This window comes from Trachypithecus francoisi, unplaced genomic scaffold (assembly GCF_009764315.1).
Source record: "Trachypithecus francoisi isolate TF-2019V2 unplaced genomic scaffold, Tfra_2.0 Contig01554, whole genome shotgun sequence".
Lineage (NCBI taxonomy): Eukaryota > Metazoa > Chordata > Mammalia > Primates > Cercopithecidae > Trachypithecus > Trachypithecus francoisi.
The window spans coordinates 3,720,983-3,737,899 of NW_022681439.1; the positions used below are offsets into that span (position 1 = coordinate 3,720,983).

General features: G+C 52.5%; 1 protein-coding gene and 1 long non-coding RNA gene across 4 annotated transcripts in view; one reads left to right on the plus strand and one right to left on the minus strand.

The window, feature by feature from the left end:
* The window catches only part of BLK (BLK proto-oncogene, Src family tyrosine kinase), a 73,762-nt gene that overhangs the window by 49,106 nt on the left and 7,739 nt on the right, over window positions 1-16,917 (plus strand). For all 3 annotated transcript variants that reach the window (XR_004428911.1, XM_033177070.1, XM_033177072.1), the window contains exons 2-9: window positions 1,943-2,066; window positions 4,760-4,811; window positions 6,724-6,817; window positions 7,808-7,906; window positions 8,955-9,058; window positions 13,665-13,811; window positions 14,240-14,392; window positions 15,688-15,867. Coding sequence is in view for 2 of the 3 variants with exons in the window: in XM_033177070.1 (XP_033032961.1) it covers window positions 1,944-2,066; window positions 4,760-4,811; window positions 6,724-6,817; window positions 7,808-7,906; window positions 8,955-9,058; window positions 13,665-13,811; window positions 14,240-14,392; window positions 15,688-15,867 (952 nt within the window). In the remaining variant the exon portion in view is untranslated. The remainder of the gene's footprint in view (window positions 1-1,942; window positions 2,067-4,759; window positions 4,812-6,723; window positions 6,818-7,807; window positions 7,907-8,954; window positions 9,059-13,664; window positions 13,812-14,239; window positions 14,393-15,687; window positions 15,868-16,917) is intronic.
* On the minus strand, window positions 11,859-15,693 carry LOC117063416. Its single transcript, XR_004428916.1, has 3 exons — window positions 15,613-15,693; window positions 13,049-13,122; window positions 11,859-12,494 (listed from the first exon to the last, which is right to left on the minus strand). It is a non-coding gene; the product is annotated as an uncharacterized LOC117063416 (long non-coding RNA).

Consider the following 16,917-nt stretch of genomic DNA (forward strand, 5'->3'; position numbering starts at 1 on the left):
ATAAAACAAAATAATTAGCAAATAAGAATCCATCTGTGTGCCAAATAGACTAATATGCTGTAATCAAATAACTTTTTTCCAGGAATGCAAGGATGTTTCAATAACAGAAAATTTACCAACATAATTTATTACATTAACAAATTAAAGGTGAACATATATCATATTGATAGATATTGTATAGGCACCTGGTAAAATTCAGTAGCCATCCCCAATACAAATCCATCATCTCTTTTTTTTTTTTTTTTAGATGGAGTCTCATTCTGTTGCCCAGGCTAGAGTACAATGGCATGATCTTGGCCCACTACAACCTCTGCCTCCCGCGTTGAAGTGATTCTCTTGCCTTAGCCTCCTGAGTAGCTGGGATTACAGGCCTGCGCCACCACACCTGGCTAATTTTTGTATTTTTACTAAAGATGGGGTTTCAGGTTGGTCTCGAACTCCTGACCTCAAGGGATCTGCCTGCCTTGGCCTTCCAAAGTGCTGGGATTATGGGCATGAGCCACCGTGCCCAGCCAAACCCATAATCTCTTATCCAAACTTCTGAAACCCTAAATCTCTGAAAGCTAAAGTGATACTTGTAACCCTGGCACTATAATTCACTTGGTGGTAAAGCTGATCTGAGCTCACATAAAGAAATACTTACATATAAAAAGTGTCATTCTTTAAAACTGTAAATTATTATGTGTTCTGTATGCAACGCATACTTAAAAAAACATACTTGTGAATTTTGGGCTTCTGTGGCTTGGTGTCCTATATCCAAAATTATTATAGTGTTTTATTTTTCAAGGTGGGTTTGAGGAACGGAGACATGAGGAATGTGCTTTCAACTCTCTGGAAGAAATGCATGACTGTGTTTCACTTAATCAAAGACACCACTGATAGGAAGGCTAGCATTTAATTTATATATCACTAAAAGAGAAAAAAATGCTGCTACTAATTATACTGTAAAGCATCCTCCATTGTGAGACACCTCCCAGTTCAGAGATATTGCAATATGAAAAAAAGGTGCATCTTAGAATTGATGAAATATGGTGCGCACATCTGAAGGAAATCACCACTAACAACACGCCCTTCCAACACACGTAGGGATTTGGGTGCTTCCTCTCTATGATGTCTGCATCTCAGGGAAGAGCCCGGTGTGGTGGCGCAGGCCTGTAATCCCGGCTACTCAGGAGGCTGAGGCAAGAGAGCGCAGTGGTCTCCAGTCAGACAGGACTCCAGAGCTGGCTCTGCACGGGCCAGTTGTTTGACTCTGAGCAAGCTCCTTAACATATAAATAGCAGCCCCTGGAATGAGGATGCTGACAATATGATGGTGTTGATTGCATCAAAAGGGCCTTTCCCACATCTGTCATCCTAAAATTCTTCGCCAAAGAAAAAAACCTGACCACATCTTCCCTGCTCTAAGGAGACTCCCACTGTTACTGTGAAGCCACAGCTGGGCCTCGATGCCTGTGCTCTCCGTCCGTCCTAAAGGTATATAGTGTCTCACCCAAAAATCTGAGTGAGAGAGAGCCTTCATCATCTTCTAATAAAGCCCCTGCTGTTCACCAAAGAGCTAATGGGGTTGGAGAGAAAATGTCACTTTCCCAAGTGACACAGCCAGTGACAAAACGAAGACTAAACCCAGACACATGGGTGAGCTCTTTCTAGAACACCACACGGCCTCCTGCTCAGGCTCCTGTCCCCTGAGGACCAGGATCCACCCCAGCGGTTTCTGGCGGTTGTCTCTGGTCAGATGATTTCTGTGTCCTAAATGCACTGCTTTCTGGTCTATGGGCTCCTGAAACAAGATGGACACACATTTAGCTCACCTACCCGCTTCGACCCACGTTCTGACTTCCACCCCACCTTTCTAACCAGCATCCCAGAAGGAGCGCTCTGGGCAGAGGATCTGAGGCCCCGCTCTCTCATGTCCTCCATCTGCTGTGTGTCTCCGACAGGATGGGGCTAGTGAGCAGCAAAACACCGGACAAGGAAAAGCCGATCAAGGAGAAGGACAAGGGCCAATGGAGCCCCCTGAAGGTCAGCGCCCAAGACAAGGACCCCCCGCCACTGCCGCCCCTGGTGAGTGTTGCCCACCACCCACCAAGAGCAGGTTTCTTTCTTCCCTTATGCCTTCATGTCCACATCTGTAAAATGGGTATAGCAAAAGTACCTTCCTGATAGGGATGTAACGATCTGCAATGTATAAGCAGGTGTGCCATGCAATATAATACGCACAGGACCCGGCCTGGTTAGCTCCCAATAATTCTTAGCCAGAGTCCATTTCTCAAGGGCAGCCTTGAAGAGAAAAATAAATTTAAAAAGGTCAGCTTGGGGAGAGGGTGTCATTAGGAAAGATCCCAGTATCTAGCGGCAGCTACTGCGTCTCTTCTCCCCGGCAGCTCCTAGAGACCCTTCTCCCCTATGTGGCATTGCTGCTGGCATCCCACAGAGCCTGCTTTCCTGGGACAAGCATCATGAAACGGGAGGGTGTCTGTCCTCACCTCCCGAGCAGGTTCTCAAGTTTTCCTGGAATCCTATGGGCATTTTAAATGAGGAAAACTTTCCAAAGGAAAAAAAAGTGAAATGTCAAGTGAAAAGGTCTTATTGGTGGGGAATGCATTTTCCTAGTCATGCAGCTTGATTTGTTTATAAAGCAGTTAGCGCCCTTTGATGGCTACTGCATGTCTGAAGACACTTTTTTTTTTTTTTTTGAGACAGAGTTTCTCTCTGCTACCCAGGCTGGAGTGCAGTGGTAGGACCTTGGCTTACTGCAAGCTCTGCCTCCTGGGTTCAAGTGATTCTTGTGCCTCAGCCTGCTGAGTAGCTGGAATTACAGGCACATGCCACCACACCTGGCTAATTTTTGTATTTTTAGGAGAGACAGTTTCACCATGTGGCTAGATTGGTCTCGAACTCCTGACCTCAGGTGATCCACCTGCCTTGGCTTCCCAAAATGGTGGGATTACAGGTTTGAGCAACTGTGCCTGGCCTGAAGATACATTTTTAGATGATTCTTTGTGCCCCCTACTCCCTGACCAGTGACCCCCTTTTCGTTTGGGGCAGTTGGCAGCCATGCCTGGACCTCTCTCCTGTGCTATCCGCATGTCCACATGGTCATCTCTTTATCCTAACAGGGACCTGATGGGGAGACGGGGATTACTAATCCCGCTTCCTAGATGAACCCAGGCATCTCGCGTATCTGTGTCCCACTTTAGCGCCGGGCTCAGTGCGCAACCACAAGATGTTCATTGAATAAGTAATTGATCAAATGGGGAAACTTGGACTTAGACTGATTAATTTCCCCAAAATTATATGATAATAAGTAGTAGCACCTGGAATTTTTTTAACTTCAAAGAGTCACCTAATATGTATATGGAAGAAAATATAATTACTCATTATTCCACTACGTAGTGACCAGAGTTAGCTCTTCAGAGCTCCTGCCTCGAGACCCTTCTTCTGTGTGTTCTCTCACGTGTTCCTGTTTTTAATAGAAACATACATGCATATCATTTTGCAAAATGCTACTTCAAAATTGTGTTCAATAAATATGGAATTAAGAAAAGAATATCTGTAACATATGTCGGGTTGAAAGAACACAGCAAAGCGTACACTTGTATAGCCACCTCCCAACTTCAGACACAGAAAGAGACTTGTCACTTTTAATCTCCCTCCTCCCTCCCCTGTTTGTACCCCTCACCCCAGGCCCCAGTACCCAGAATCTGTTTATCATTCCTTAGCTTTGCTTTTTAATATTATTACATATGTATTACCCCTAAACAATATTTAGTTTCATTATTCATGTTGTAACTTTAAGTCAACTACATCAAACAGCACATATGTTTCTGAGACTGGGGTTTTGGCTCCGTGTTATGCATGTAAAATATATCGACGTTGATGCACGTGGCTGTAGCTCTTTAGTTTTATTGCATGAGTATACTGTAATTTCTTTATTCTTCTGTCTTGAGGGTTAGTTCCATGTTTTAAAATTGTTTATGTATTGGCTGGGCATGATGGCTCGTGCCCGTAATCCCAGCACTTCAGGAGGCTGAGGTGGGTGCATCACTTGAAGCCAGGAGTTCAAGATCAGCCTGGCCAACATGTCAAAAGCCCAACTCTACTAAAAATACAAAAATTAACTGGGCATGATGGTGGGCACCTGTCATCTCAGCTACTAGGGAGGCTTAGGCACGAGAATTACTTGAACCCAGGAGGCGGAGGTTGCAGTGATCCAAGATCACACCACTGCACTCCAACCTGGGTGACAGAGTGAGACTCCATCTCAAAAGAAAAATTGCTTATGTATTATTATTTTTGCTAGGAACACTCTTGTACACATTCCCTGGTACACATACGCAAAAGTTTCTCTACAGGATACATACCTACGAATGTGCTTGTCGAGTTTTGGGGAAATACGCTTTTTAAATATTTTTTCTTGTCAACAAATACCCATTTACAATTTGACCTTGTAATGGCAGAGCCAGGATGTGAAGCCCAGGTGACTGAGCTGCCTCTCATTGTCCACAGCTGCCTCTTCACACCAGGGCGTCCTGCACTGCGGTCAGGGACAAGGCAGCAAAGGGCAGGGTCTGTCTGAGGGTGGTGCTGGTCCCCGGGTACAGAGTGGCCCTGTGCAGCCCCCACAGGCAGCTGCCTCTCCTCCTACGGTAGGTCCCTGGAGATACCCTCGCTGCCCCGCTCAGCAGTCTCATCCCCCCAGGCCCCACCCACGCGGCAGGGACTAAAATAACTCAAGTGTGTGTTTTCTACCCGAGGTTGTCTTCAACCACCTTACTCCTCCACCACCCAGTGAACACCTGGAAGAAGGTAAGAAGGGTGGTTTGGGAACCTGAGGCTCCACAGCCCTCTCCCCCAGGTCGCAGCTTTGTGGAGTTGGAACAAAGACAAGTCAGGAGCAGCTTGAGGGCTGGAGAAGAGAACACAGGGAAGCTGAGAGAGGTCCCAGCTCTGTGCCCCTGGGGGGGTCTCTTCAGGAACCAAGAACAAGTTTCTTTAGTATGCCTGAGCCTGGGTGGGACTTTTAAAAAATGGAAGACTTTACAAACTGTAAACAAGAACAAAAACAAGAGTCCCAGGGAAGACACACAGCATCATCAAACCCAAGCGTTCAAAGAATCTAACTCCCAAATGCAGAGGGTTGAGCCAGTGGCCCCAGGCCCTGGCCTGCAGCCCCAGTCTGCCCCTGTGGAGGGCGCCTTCTTGTTTCCCGCTCCAGGCCACTTCGAGAGTCCCACCGCTGACCACCTAACCACCCACACCCTCCCTAATCCCCAGACTCCACTTTATTTTTATTTTTATTTTTTTGAGACAGAGTCTCCCTCTTGTCACCCAGGCTGGAGTGCAGTGACCCGATCTCGGCTCACTGCAACCTCCACCTCCCGGTTCATGTGATTCTCCTGCCTCAGCTCCTGAGTAGCTGGGAGTACAGGTGCACACAACCACACTGGGCTAATTTTTATGTTTTTAGTAGAGAGGGGGTTTCACCATGTTGGCCAGATGGGTCTCTGCCTCGGCCTCCCAAAGTGCTGGGATTACAGGCATGAGCCACTATGCCTGGCCCCCAGACTCTCCTTCTGCTCCGGTGGGCTGACCTGCTGGGTACCATAGGGAAAGAGCTCGGCCTTTCTGGGCCAGAGGCTCCACCGCTGGGGACTCCCAAGAGGGTGGCCTCGTTCAAAGTGACTTCGCGCAGCCTCCTCATCATCCACATCCGCACAGCATGGGGAAAGGCTGCCTCAGCCAGCCCGGGCCCCACCCGTTAACCTGCTCACGCCATGTGCACTGGACATTCAGCACACAGAGCACAACTCTGTCCCAGGAATGGCGAAGGGGTGACAAAAGGTAGATGCGACCCCTTCCCTGGAAAAGCTCAGAATCTGTCACACTCGTGAGCAGAATTTGAATCTTAAAACTTCAGGGAACCACTGTCACCTATTCTGACCCCCTCTTTCCTGCTGAGAAGAGGTGACCAGCCCAAGGTCACACCACGCAGCTCAGTGACAGAGCGGAGCCACCTCACCCGGGGAAGCTAAGCGCTCTCCAGGTGACCTTCACCAGGTGGGTCCTGTGGCTCCCGGAGCTGTGCAGAGAGCCCTCGTCACAGCAGTGCTCATTTGAAGACGGTGCTCCAAGCTCCTGAGCCCTCTTTCTGCCTTCTGTCCAGGGCCCACGAGCAAGGCGGGGGGCCCGGCAGGGTCACTGGCAGCCACAGGCAGTGTGGCAGGGGCTCTGGGCACAGATAGTGGAGAGGCCAGGGCCCCAGCTGCCACGTGGCAAGACCACCCCTTTTGGGAATAGAGGCAGGTGGGGGCAGAGGAGGAAAAGGACAAGAGGAGGCTCAAGGGCCTCCGAGGCCAGGTGTAGAAAAGGAAGATGAGGGACTCCCAGCACTAGGTCCCAATGTGGGCCTGAGGCCACCAGCAGCCCGGCAGAGGCTGCCTCCCTGTGGCTGACCTCTGGCCATCAGCTTCCTCACACACGCCCTGTCCAGGACACAGGGCTTCTTAGTGGGTCCAGAAAGGAGGACAGGATGGGCTCTGGGGGACAGCCCATCCCTGGTGGGGTCACAGGGCCAGGGGTGGGGGCCTGTGCTGGATGAGAACCTCATTTCCAGCATGGGCAAGCAGAAGCCTGTTCTCCTTGGTAGCCAGGCTCACCCCAGTCCCACCTTCCCGCTCGTGGACCCCAGTGGTGGTCGTCTGTCCCTTGTTCCTTTCAGACGAGCATTTCGTGGTAGCCCTGTATGACTACGCTGCCATGAATGACCGGGACCTGCAGATGCTGAAGGGGGAGAAGCTACAGGTCCTGAAGGGGTGAGGTTCCAGGACACCATCCCCTGTCCCTGCAGACCCCCCCACACACACATCTCTCCCTTCTCCGCCCACCACATCCTCCATGGCTGACCCCGGAATTCTTCTCCATGGCTCCGCCCCCAGCCCTGGGCTCTTTTGTCTTCCTCTCCAGAGTCTTTCTGGTGAAGTGGTTTCCATTGACAACCTCCTGCTCATCCTTCAAAGCCCCCTTCCACGCCACCACCTCCATGCAGCCCTTCTGCCTCCTGCTCATCCTTCAGAGCCCCCTTCCATGCCACCACCTCCATGCAGCCCTTCTGCCTCCTGCTCATCCTTCAGAGCCCCCTTCCACGCCACCACCTCCATGCAGCCCTTCTGCCTCCTTTGGGCATGTGGACCTTGTCCTTTATGCAGGCTGGTCCGGCTGTTCCAATGACAGCCTTGCATTTAAGTCAGTGGTGTCTATATTTGTCTCGTTCTCAAGACAGGAGCCCACATGGATTACACACACCCATCCCACTTTAGCTCATTTCCCGTGTCCTTCTCAGAAACCCCTTCTAGGTCAGCTCTCTCTCAGTGGCCAGGCTTGTCCTGTGGAGCCCTGAGGGTCTGATTTGGTTCTTGAAGTTCTGCAATGGTCTTAAACCAAGCTCACAAAAGTCCTGACTACTGATCCTATACGGGCCACCCAACCGTGTTTTTCTAAAGCTTGTCCCCAGTCACTCACCAAGCTCCGAACACATCCCATTCATCAAGAGGAAGGCTGCTGGCTGGAGCCCTGTGCCCTGTTGGGCTGGTCAGGCTGTGTAGATTAGCTCTTCCCCCTAGAACTTGCCCAGATAGCCACCGTACCACTGAGCAGTGGACACAAGTCCCTTCCTGCCTGCCGTGCTGTCTACCTCTGCGGATTCTCTGCCCTCCAGGGAGAGATGGCTTTGGGGAGGCCTGGGAGCTGCCCAGAGACGGGCCTACAGGGGCCATGATCACATCCCTGTTTCCCTGTCCCGTTAGAACTGGAGACTGGTGGCTGGCCAAGTCGCTCATCACGGGAAGAGAAGGCTACGTGCCCAGCAACTTTGTGGCCCGAGTGGAGAGTCTGGAAGTGGAAAGGTAGGTGGGCATGGGAACCTCCCTTGAGCCAAGGTGCAGTCACTGTTTCTGCTCCCTGGGCTGCTAGGCAGGACAGGGGCAGAATGGGACTGACCAAGGAGCCTGCAGGCACCGGCAAAGAGGGGACAGGAAATGAGCTCTGCTGGGAAAGGTCTCTCTGCCCTCTCCAGACACATTCAGACGGCTGTGTGACACTGAGCAAGTCACTCTTCCCAGCTAAACAAAAGCATTCCTTCTCCTGGCTTCCCTGGATGGAACGGTCCCCAGTGTCTGATGGCCTCGAAGGCTAACGGGGAGGCACCATGACCAGCAAGCCCTCCCCTATAGCCTCCATAGGCAGGACTCAGAGCTCAACCCTCGGGGGCTCCCAGGAGGGTGGCCTTGTTCAAAACTGACTAACATGAAAGCAAGATCCCAACCTTCTAATCCCCCAGCGTCCTCATCCCCCATGTCCCCATGGCACTGGGAACGTCGGTCTCGGCCAGCCAGAGCCCCCACGAATCTGCTCACAGGGACTCGCTCTACCTGAGGACTGAGGCCCAGCAATGAGTCTTCCCTGAGCACTGTGGGCCCCTGCGTCTTTCCCCGCAACAGTGTGGGGAACTGTGGGACTCTCCGCACAGAACAACCACATACTGAAGGGAACATCCTGGGGTCCCTGCTCAGAGTCTTAGCCTAATTTAGTTTGCCTAATTCAGATCTCAGACCACAAGGAGGCAGGCGCGTGCCTGTGATACGCAGTTGTGCTTTCGGGAGAGTGATCAGGTGCATTTTTCCAAAGCAAAATTAACAAAGGTCACCCAACTCGTGTTCTTGTTTCATTCTAGGAAAACAGTGAGTTCAGGGCTGACAGGAAGCGGGACGGAAAGGGCAGGGGGTCAGAGGGCGCTGACTCCATCATGGTGTGGGGAGCAGAGCTCTGGGCCGACTAGGAGCAGAAATGCTAGATTTTATTTCTTGGGGACAGGCAGCACAGGAGGGAGGCTCAGTGGGGATACTCCAAGGAGTAGGGTCACTCTGAGGTTCACCTATTCCTGCTGTTTTCCAGGTGGTTCTTTAGATCACTGACCCGGAAGGAGGCTGAGAGGCAGCTTCTGGCTCCAATCAACAAGGCCGGCTCCTTTCTTATCAGAGAGAGTGAAACCAACAAAGGTAGGCGTGGTGGCCTTGCCTGCCTCCCCTGCCCAGCGTGTCCTGGGAAGTCCCCTCCAGAGGCCTGGCCCTGGAGTGAGAGGGGAAGGGGTGACTGCCAGGAGAACCAGCAGTTTCTGGATCTGTGTCCCTCCCAATCCAGGCCCTGCCCAGGAGTTGATGTGGAAGCTGTCCACACAAACAGTCCTCCCTGTCCAGACTGGAAACCATGCGGGCACAGGAAGCTGGGTGGACGGGGTGGTCCCATGTCAGACTGGCCCTGCTACCCAGTCAGCAGTAACACCGAGGCCAGTGGGGGCCAGGGAAGGGGGAACCTTGAGCCCTCAACCACCAACCTCTTTGGAATCAAGGATTGGGGGGGAGCTCAAAGAATCCTTCAAGATCATCTCAGCCAGAGGTTGCAGGTAGCATACGTGAGGAAGTGGCCTGTGCCCTGATGTAAGGGAAGGGGGTGGTGATTGTGGGGAGCCCATGCCAGTCTAGACACTCATGAGATCAAATCCACTGACTGAGCAAAACATTGCTGCCATCTCCCTCACGGGTTTTCTCTCTTTCTCTGTCGTTTGGCTTTCTTTCCTTCTCAATTTTTTTTTTGTTTTTGGTGTAAAATATAAAACACATATAAAGCTTGCATGAAGTATGAGTGTGTAATTCTAAATTATATAGGGTAATCATAAACAAATCCCTGTGTAATCACAGCCAAGAGATAGAGCATCCCAGACCACCAGGAGCCCCCTCACCCCCCTACTTGGGCTCCTTCCTGAGTCAGCCCCCACCCCCAAGAGCTACCTGCTGTCCTGACTTGGGTCAAAATCCTTCCTTGCTTTTCTCTATGGTTTTGCCACCATGTCTTGTCTGTTTTTCAGCTTTATGCAGATAGAATCACTGTTTTTGTTTCTGTGTGTCTTGCTCCTGTCACTCAGCAGTGTTTGTGAGATTCTGTGTTAGTTTCCTGGGCTGCCTTAACAAAGTGGCATAGACTGGGTGGCTCCACCACAGAAGTTTATTATCTCACAGCTCTGGAGGCTGGAATTCCAAGACCAAGGTGTCAGCAGCACTGGCTCCTCCCGAGAGCTCTCTCCTTGGCTTGCTGACGGCAGTCTTCTCCGTGTCCTCATGTGGCCATCCCTCCACGCATGTCTGTGTCCTAATCTCGTCCTATTAGGACACCTGTCATATTGGATCAGGGCCCACCCATATGACCTCATTTTAACTTAATCACCCCTTTAAAGGCTCTGTCTCCACATAAGGTCACTTCCTCAGCACTGAGGGTTAGGACTTTAACATAGGAATTGGGAGTGCACACGATTTAGCCCGTAACAGATTCATTCATGTGATTGAGGATGGTAAGCCTATTCATGTTGATTGCTATACAGAATCCCGGGTGTGAGCGTTCCAGAGTCAAGTGAGTCATTCGCATGCTGTGGGCATTGGGTTGTTTCCAGTTTGGGGCCGTTAATGCATGTGCTGCACCGAACCCCATTATCGTCCCTGGTGCTCACTGGCCACTAGCTTTTCATCTGTGAAATACTAATCCATTTGACAGATGAGGAAAGGGAGCCCCTGGAACAGGAAGTGACTTGCTAGAGGCCAACAGTAAGCATCAGAGCCCAAAGCACCAGTGACCACGTCATCTAAGAGGGGCTGAGAGGACTCCCACGCTCTACAATGTGGCACGCTAGGGTGACCCAGGGACTTCCCACGCAGTATGAAGAATGCTTTGCTTATCAGGAAGCTGTCCACAGGGACCGGTTACAGCCTTATGGCCAATTTTAACTGGAGAGGAGATGGTGACAGTGACATCAGAAGAGGAAAAGGAGAGAGAGTGGCTGAAATATGAGTCTGGTTCCCTGTGGTTGGGACGATGAGGAGGATGGACAGAGGTGTCACCTGGTGGGAGCACCCTTGGGCTGTCCATTGGTTCCATCTGTGGCTCAAGAACAGCAGCCAGAGAATGGAAACCCAGAGTATGAAAAGCTGTCATAGCACCCTGTGACTCTCTGGGGACATCATGAGGCCTTGTTGCCCCACAAAAGGGCAGGACCAGGTTGGGGAACAGGAGGGGTGCATTGGAAAGCTGGGGTGCTCTGTGCAGGATTTCTTGGAATGTGCCAATGAATGCACATATATACATATACATACACATAGATATATAAATGTTATATTTATGTTCATATTGGCTATTGTCACTATTCCATTTTTGTGGCAGAGCACCTCTGTACAAGAAACAATTTGGGAATCACTGGAGATGACATAAATGTTTTATTGTTGTTCCAGGACATTTCAAACATACACAGAAGTAAAGAAAATAGTTAAGTGGAACCCCTAGTACCCAACAGCCAGCTTTAACAATTATCAACTGAGCCAGTCTTGTTTCTTCTGTATCCCCCACTCCACCCCTACTCTCTCAAAGCAAATCCCAAACATCATATCATGTCACCCTGGAAATGCTATTTCAACCATTGCCTACTGCTAAGGTGAAAGCCCGCCCGCCCCCCACCCAATCTGCTATAGAGGAAGTAGGGGTTCTCTATGAGTCTGGCATCTTTTCCTGTCCATGTCCACCCCAGGAAGCCAGTCCAAACTGGGAACTGGCCAGGTGGGACCAGGGCTGCAGGACTGTTCAACCATCCTCACCCCAGCACACGCACATACACATGCACACATTCACACACATGCACATACGCATAAATGCACACGTATACACATGTGCATACACAGGCAAGTGTGCACACATATACACATGCACACACGTGCACATATGCACGCATGCACCCACATACACATGTTCACACCCGCACATATGCACACACATATGCACACATACACGCACACATGAGACATGCACACATATATGCACACGTACACGCACACATGGGACATGCACACATGTATACATGTGCACATATGCATAGATGTAATGCACACGTGTGCAACACATGTACACACCTTACACATATGTATGCACACACACACAACTCCAAAGCAGGACCCCTCTGCTTCTGGGAGCCACAGCAGTGAATGCAAGACAGGGATGGAAGCAGGGGAGTGAGTTCTACCCCTTGTGGCCTCCAGGGTGTCCCTGAGCCTCTCCAGCCTCAGTTTATTGGTGTCTATGTGAGGACGGACTAGTTTCACAGCTCAAAGGCAGGCAGTCCTTCAGTGCTGAGAAATCTTAACCTCAGAACCAGGCCCTGCCTGCCCAGGGCAGTCCAGACATACCACAGAGGCAGGGGATCCAGGTTTTGTGAAATGGAAGCTGATGGGATCCGAGGTCCTCTTGACGAAGGATACGAAATTGTCAGAAGCCACCAGGGACCGGGCCTTAGAGCAGCCCAGGCAAGAGAGGGGCCCTAAGGCACCAGCCTGGGCGGCGTCACTGCGTGGAGAGCGGGCTCCTGGGCTCATCGCCCGAGGCACCTGACTCAAGGGCAGCCTACGAAATGGAGAGAAAAGCCCTTGATGAATGAACCGCCTAAGGCCAGGCTCGGGTTCCTTAGAGACTGGGGCACCGCTGCACCCCGGCAGGGTCGGGGAGACAGTTGGCAGCGTCTGGGCTTAGGCTGGGGTGGGCATGGAGCGGGGCTGCGGCAACTGCAAGGCGCGCTGGCGCACGCCTCTGGGCGTCCTTTTGCGAGGAGGTGATGAGAGACGCACATTGGCTGAGAGAAACTGGAGGGTAGAAGGGGGTCGAGGCAGGGGAACGGACAGGAGAGGAAAGAGCCTTGAGTCCAGCAGGACCGAGGAAAATCAAGCGTCCACACCAAGAACGAGGGGTCCGTGCCTGACCCCTGGCGGGGAGTCGTGGTACTGCTCGTGGCAGGCGCCCCCGGGGGAACGGGAGCCCCCCAGCCGGCCGCCAACTCTCTGGGCGCCAGCGTCCCCCTCTCCCAAATAATGGGTAGGGGGCGGGGTGAGGTCATGGTACCCAGGTAGCTGGACAGATGCATTTTATAAACAACATCAAGTTCATGGAAAAACGTTTCCTACCTGGAAACTCTTACCTCCTAAAGTGTCCTTAACCCTTGACATCTGCTACCACTTGCCTGCGGGCAAACATTAACCTAGAAGACAAACTAACAGGTGTACGTAACACGCAGCAAATGCATTTGAACAGAGTCCCTGGGAATAGCTTATTACACTCTCCGCCATGGACATGGGTACTTGCAGCTGTGACTGGCTATCTGCTTGGAGGAGTAAGGATACCCTCTTTAGCCAGAAAATAAAGCGCCTAGTCCCTCTGACGAGCCTAGATTTCTCAATAGTCCATGACAAAGGGTCCCCGAGTGACCAGGTGTCCAAGTGGGGACCCACATGATTGCTGAGAAACTGTCCTGCCTGCCGCAGGGCTCTGTGATTCCCCAGCTGAGTTTTGGGGAACAGTGGGGACATGTCAAGGTCAGAGTCAGATAGAACTTCCAGGGGAGGCTTCCGAAAGGGTGGAGGTTGAGATGCAGGGAAAGGAAACTTGTGGAGGGAGTGGTGACAATGAAGAACAGAATTGGGGAACTTTTTTCAAAGCTTAAAAATGAGGCCCAAATCCCAGTCCCGTTTTTTTTGTCTTTGTGCCTTACTTCTCTTGTGTGTGTCTCCATGAACCCTCCAGGTGCCTTCTCCCTGTCTGTGAAGGACGTCACCATGCAGGGGGAGCTGATCAAGCACTATAAGATCCGCTCCCTGGACGAAGGGGGCTACTACATCTCCCCCCGGATCACCTTCCCCTCGCTCCAGGCCCTGGTGCAGCACTATTCTAGTAAGAGGGGGCGTGCAATGGGGGCAGCGACTTGTGCCAAGAGCTCCTGTATCTCTCGCTAAGATTCCCAATTGCCTGAGTCATTGGTGCCACCTTGGGGGATGGAAAGATTGTCCCAAAGTTAGACCTAAGGAGGTGGCAACTCTGAGCACCGTGAATTGGTGGCCCTAATTCCCTCTCCTGGCTCAGCAGGGAACCCCTTAGAGAGTAGCAAGCATGTTCAGTCTGAGAGTGAGCAGGTGGATTTTAGAGATAGCACGCCCTGCTTTGTGCAGACAAAGAGAAAGAGTTGAGTGTATATGCATGTGCAAACGTGTGCACACACCCATGGCTGGGGAGTGAGGGGCCCAGCTAGGAATGATACAGCTCCCAAGGGAGAACCTGGCTGCTCTGGTAACCCCAGCCTCGTCTTTTCTTCCCTAATGCAGAGAAGGGGGATGGTCTATGCCAGAGGCTGACCCTGCCCTGTGTGAGCCTGGCCCCACAGAACCCCTGGGCCCAGGATGAATGGGAAATCCCCCGGCAGTCTCTCAGGCTGGTCAGGAAACTCGGGTCTGGACAATTTGGCGAAGTCTGGATGGGTGAGTGTGCTCTCCCCCCGTTCCACCCACGCTGCATCCTGAGTCCAGGTTCAGTATTTTCATAGCGTGTCATCCTTCCTCCAGAAGTCGTGAGAGGGAGCGAGGACAGAGGTGAGGATGCCCATTTTACAGAGGAGGCTGTGGAGGTACAGAGCCACGTTGTTACAGCTGGGGTCGCTTATCGTGGTAGTAGAGCAGGAACAGAATTCAGCTCACCAGGCCCCCAAGTCGCTCCCTCCTTCATTCTCTGCCTGAGGCTGGCTTTGCCATTGAGTTGCAGTGGCGCACTAGCTCCCCTTAGCTTTCCATCACCCAGATGGAAACAGGAGGTTAGACGTGATGAGCTATGACATTCCAGAGCCTGAGTGCACACCAAAGGCAGCTGTGGGGCTTTGGCTGGGTCACTGAAGCTCCAGGCCCGGTGTCCTCACATTTCCATTGCTGCTGACACCTGTCCCCCGCCCTGACCACCAGGCTATAAAACTCGTGTTCCATTGTATCCCTGGACTGCTCCATGACCGCCCTGACCACCAGGATATAAAACTCGTGTTCCATTGTATCCCTGGACTGCTCCATGAGTCCTCCCTTACCTGGGGTTGATGTCCCGGGCCTTTGGCAGGAGCTGCACCACCCAGGTCCCTCCGTCCCGGGCCTTTGGCAGGAGCTGCACCCAGGTCCCTCCGTCCCGGGCCTTTGGCAGGAGCTGCACCCAGGTCCCTCCGTCCCGGGCCTTTGGCAGGAGCTGCACCCAGGTCCCTGCCAAGGCCCAGGTCCTCTAGAAACGCGAGTAGAGTTGTCTTCTGCCCTTCAGGGGACTTCATGGAGTGCAGGGAGAGTGTGGAAATACAGGTAGTTTAAGGAGTGGGACAGGACCGCCATGGGGCTCCAGAAGGAGGGAAGGAGGCCCCCACGCCTTGTCCTCCTGCCCTGTGTACCCCCGGCTGTGTGCTCATTTCCACCAAGGAGCCATTGTGTGATAGAAGAGATTCATTATGTAGGGAGGGGTGGGGGAAGGAGGCAGGTTCCATGCAGGACAGGACACAGGCCCTGGGTGTGGTGCCAACAGGTGAAATGGCCCCAAGGCAGGGTACATTCCTCCACTGCCTGAGGCCCCGTATAGAAGGGGCCTGGGACACAAGGTAAGCCCCACACAACCATGGCCTCTGGAGCTGCACGCTCCAGCTCTGGCACCTGGAATAGCGTGGCACCTGGGCACTTACCCCGATTTTGGTTAAAGGATCACCTCCGAGCAAGCTCTCTGCCTTCTGAGTGGCTTCTTCACTCCCCGGGCTCAGGTTACTACAAAAACAACATGAAGGTGGCCATTAAGACGCTGAAGGAGGGAACCATGTCTCCAGAAGCATTCCTGGGCGAGGCCAACGTGATGAAGGCCCTGCAGCATGAGCGGCTGGTCCGACTCTACGCTGTGGTCACCAAGGAGCCCATCTACATTGTCACCGAGTACATGGCCAGAGGTGGTGTCCCCTGTAGAGCTGCATCCTCAGAGTGAGGCGGGAGGGCTGGACTTAGCAGGAGGAGGAGGATCCGCCGCGGTGGGTTCATCAGGCCAGGGGGTCCTGCAGATCTAGGGCATGGCACGATGTGGGGGCAGGGAGGGACAGAGGGAGAGTGAGGGACGGAGGGAGGGGGAGGGACGGAGGGAGGGCGAAGTGGTTCTAACAGAGCCATGTTCTCAGCCCAGGAGCAGTTCAGACAGCATTTCTGGAGTGGTCCTTCTGTGCCTAGCACTTTTTGATGCCTGCTGGGAGGGGCTGAGCATTGCAAAGTCAAACGAGCACCAGGCCAGATGTACAGGGACGGTACTAGATCCAGGTCTCCTGCTTCCTGGTCATGCAACCATTTACAACTGTGTGGATATTTTACAAGGATGGCCAGAGAGGTTGGGCTTGATGGCCTCCAAGGTCCATGGTATGGCCAAGTTCTTATGGGGCAGTAGGCCTGGGATTGGGCCTCAGCCTTTGACCTTCTCACCCCTCCTATGACCCTGAAGGCACACTGCTCCTGTAGGATCCTAACATGCCCATGTTGATACAGCTCCCTAACAACCGTCACCAAGGGGGGCCTGGTCAGAGGCTGTACTGGGGGCACCTCTAGCCTGCCCCTAGGGCAAGCATCCATCCCTCCCAGCTTTCCGATTCCAGGGGGAGCTGCATTTGTCCCCTGCACCAAATCTGGGGGACAGTTCTCTCCATTCTGGTGCTTTCTTCCTGATGCCTGGTCCTCAGAGGCAGAGGGTATCTGCCAACCGCGATCAAGGGGGCGAGGCTGACATGGGGGGAAAAGACAAGGGGCATGAACCTTCGAGTCAGAACTGGGATTCCACTCCCAGCCTCCCAGCTTTCGGCTGGGTGACTTCAGACAGGTCCCTGCACCTGGCTGGAACCTAACTTCTGGGCAACTGCTGGCATATTGGCTGCTCCCGGGGTGCTGAGGCTAGCATGTTGTAAAGTGGAAGACACTCAGCAGCAGTAGGTAGATCCTTCCTGATGCACCGAGAGATCTGA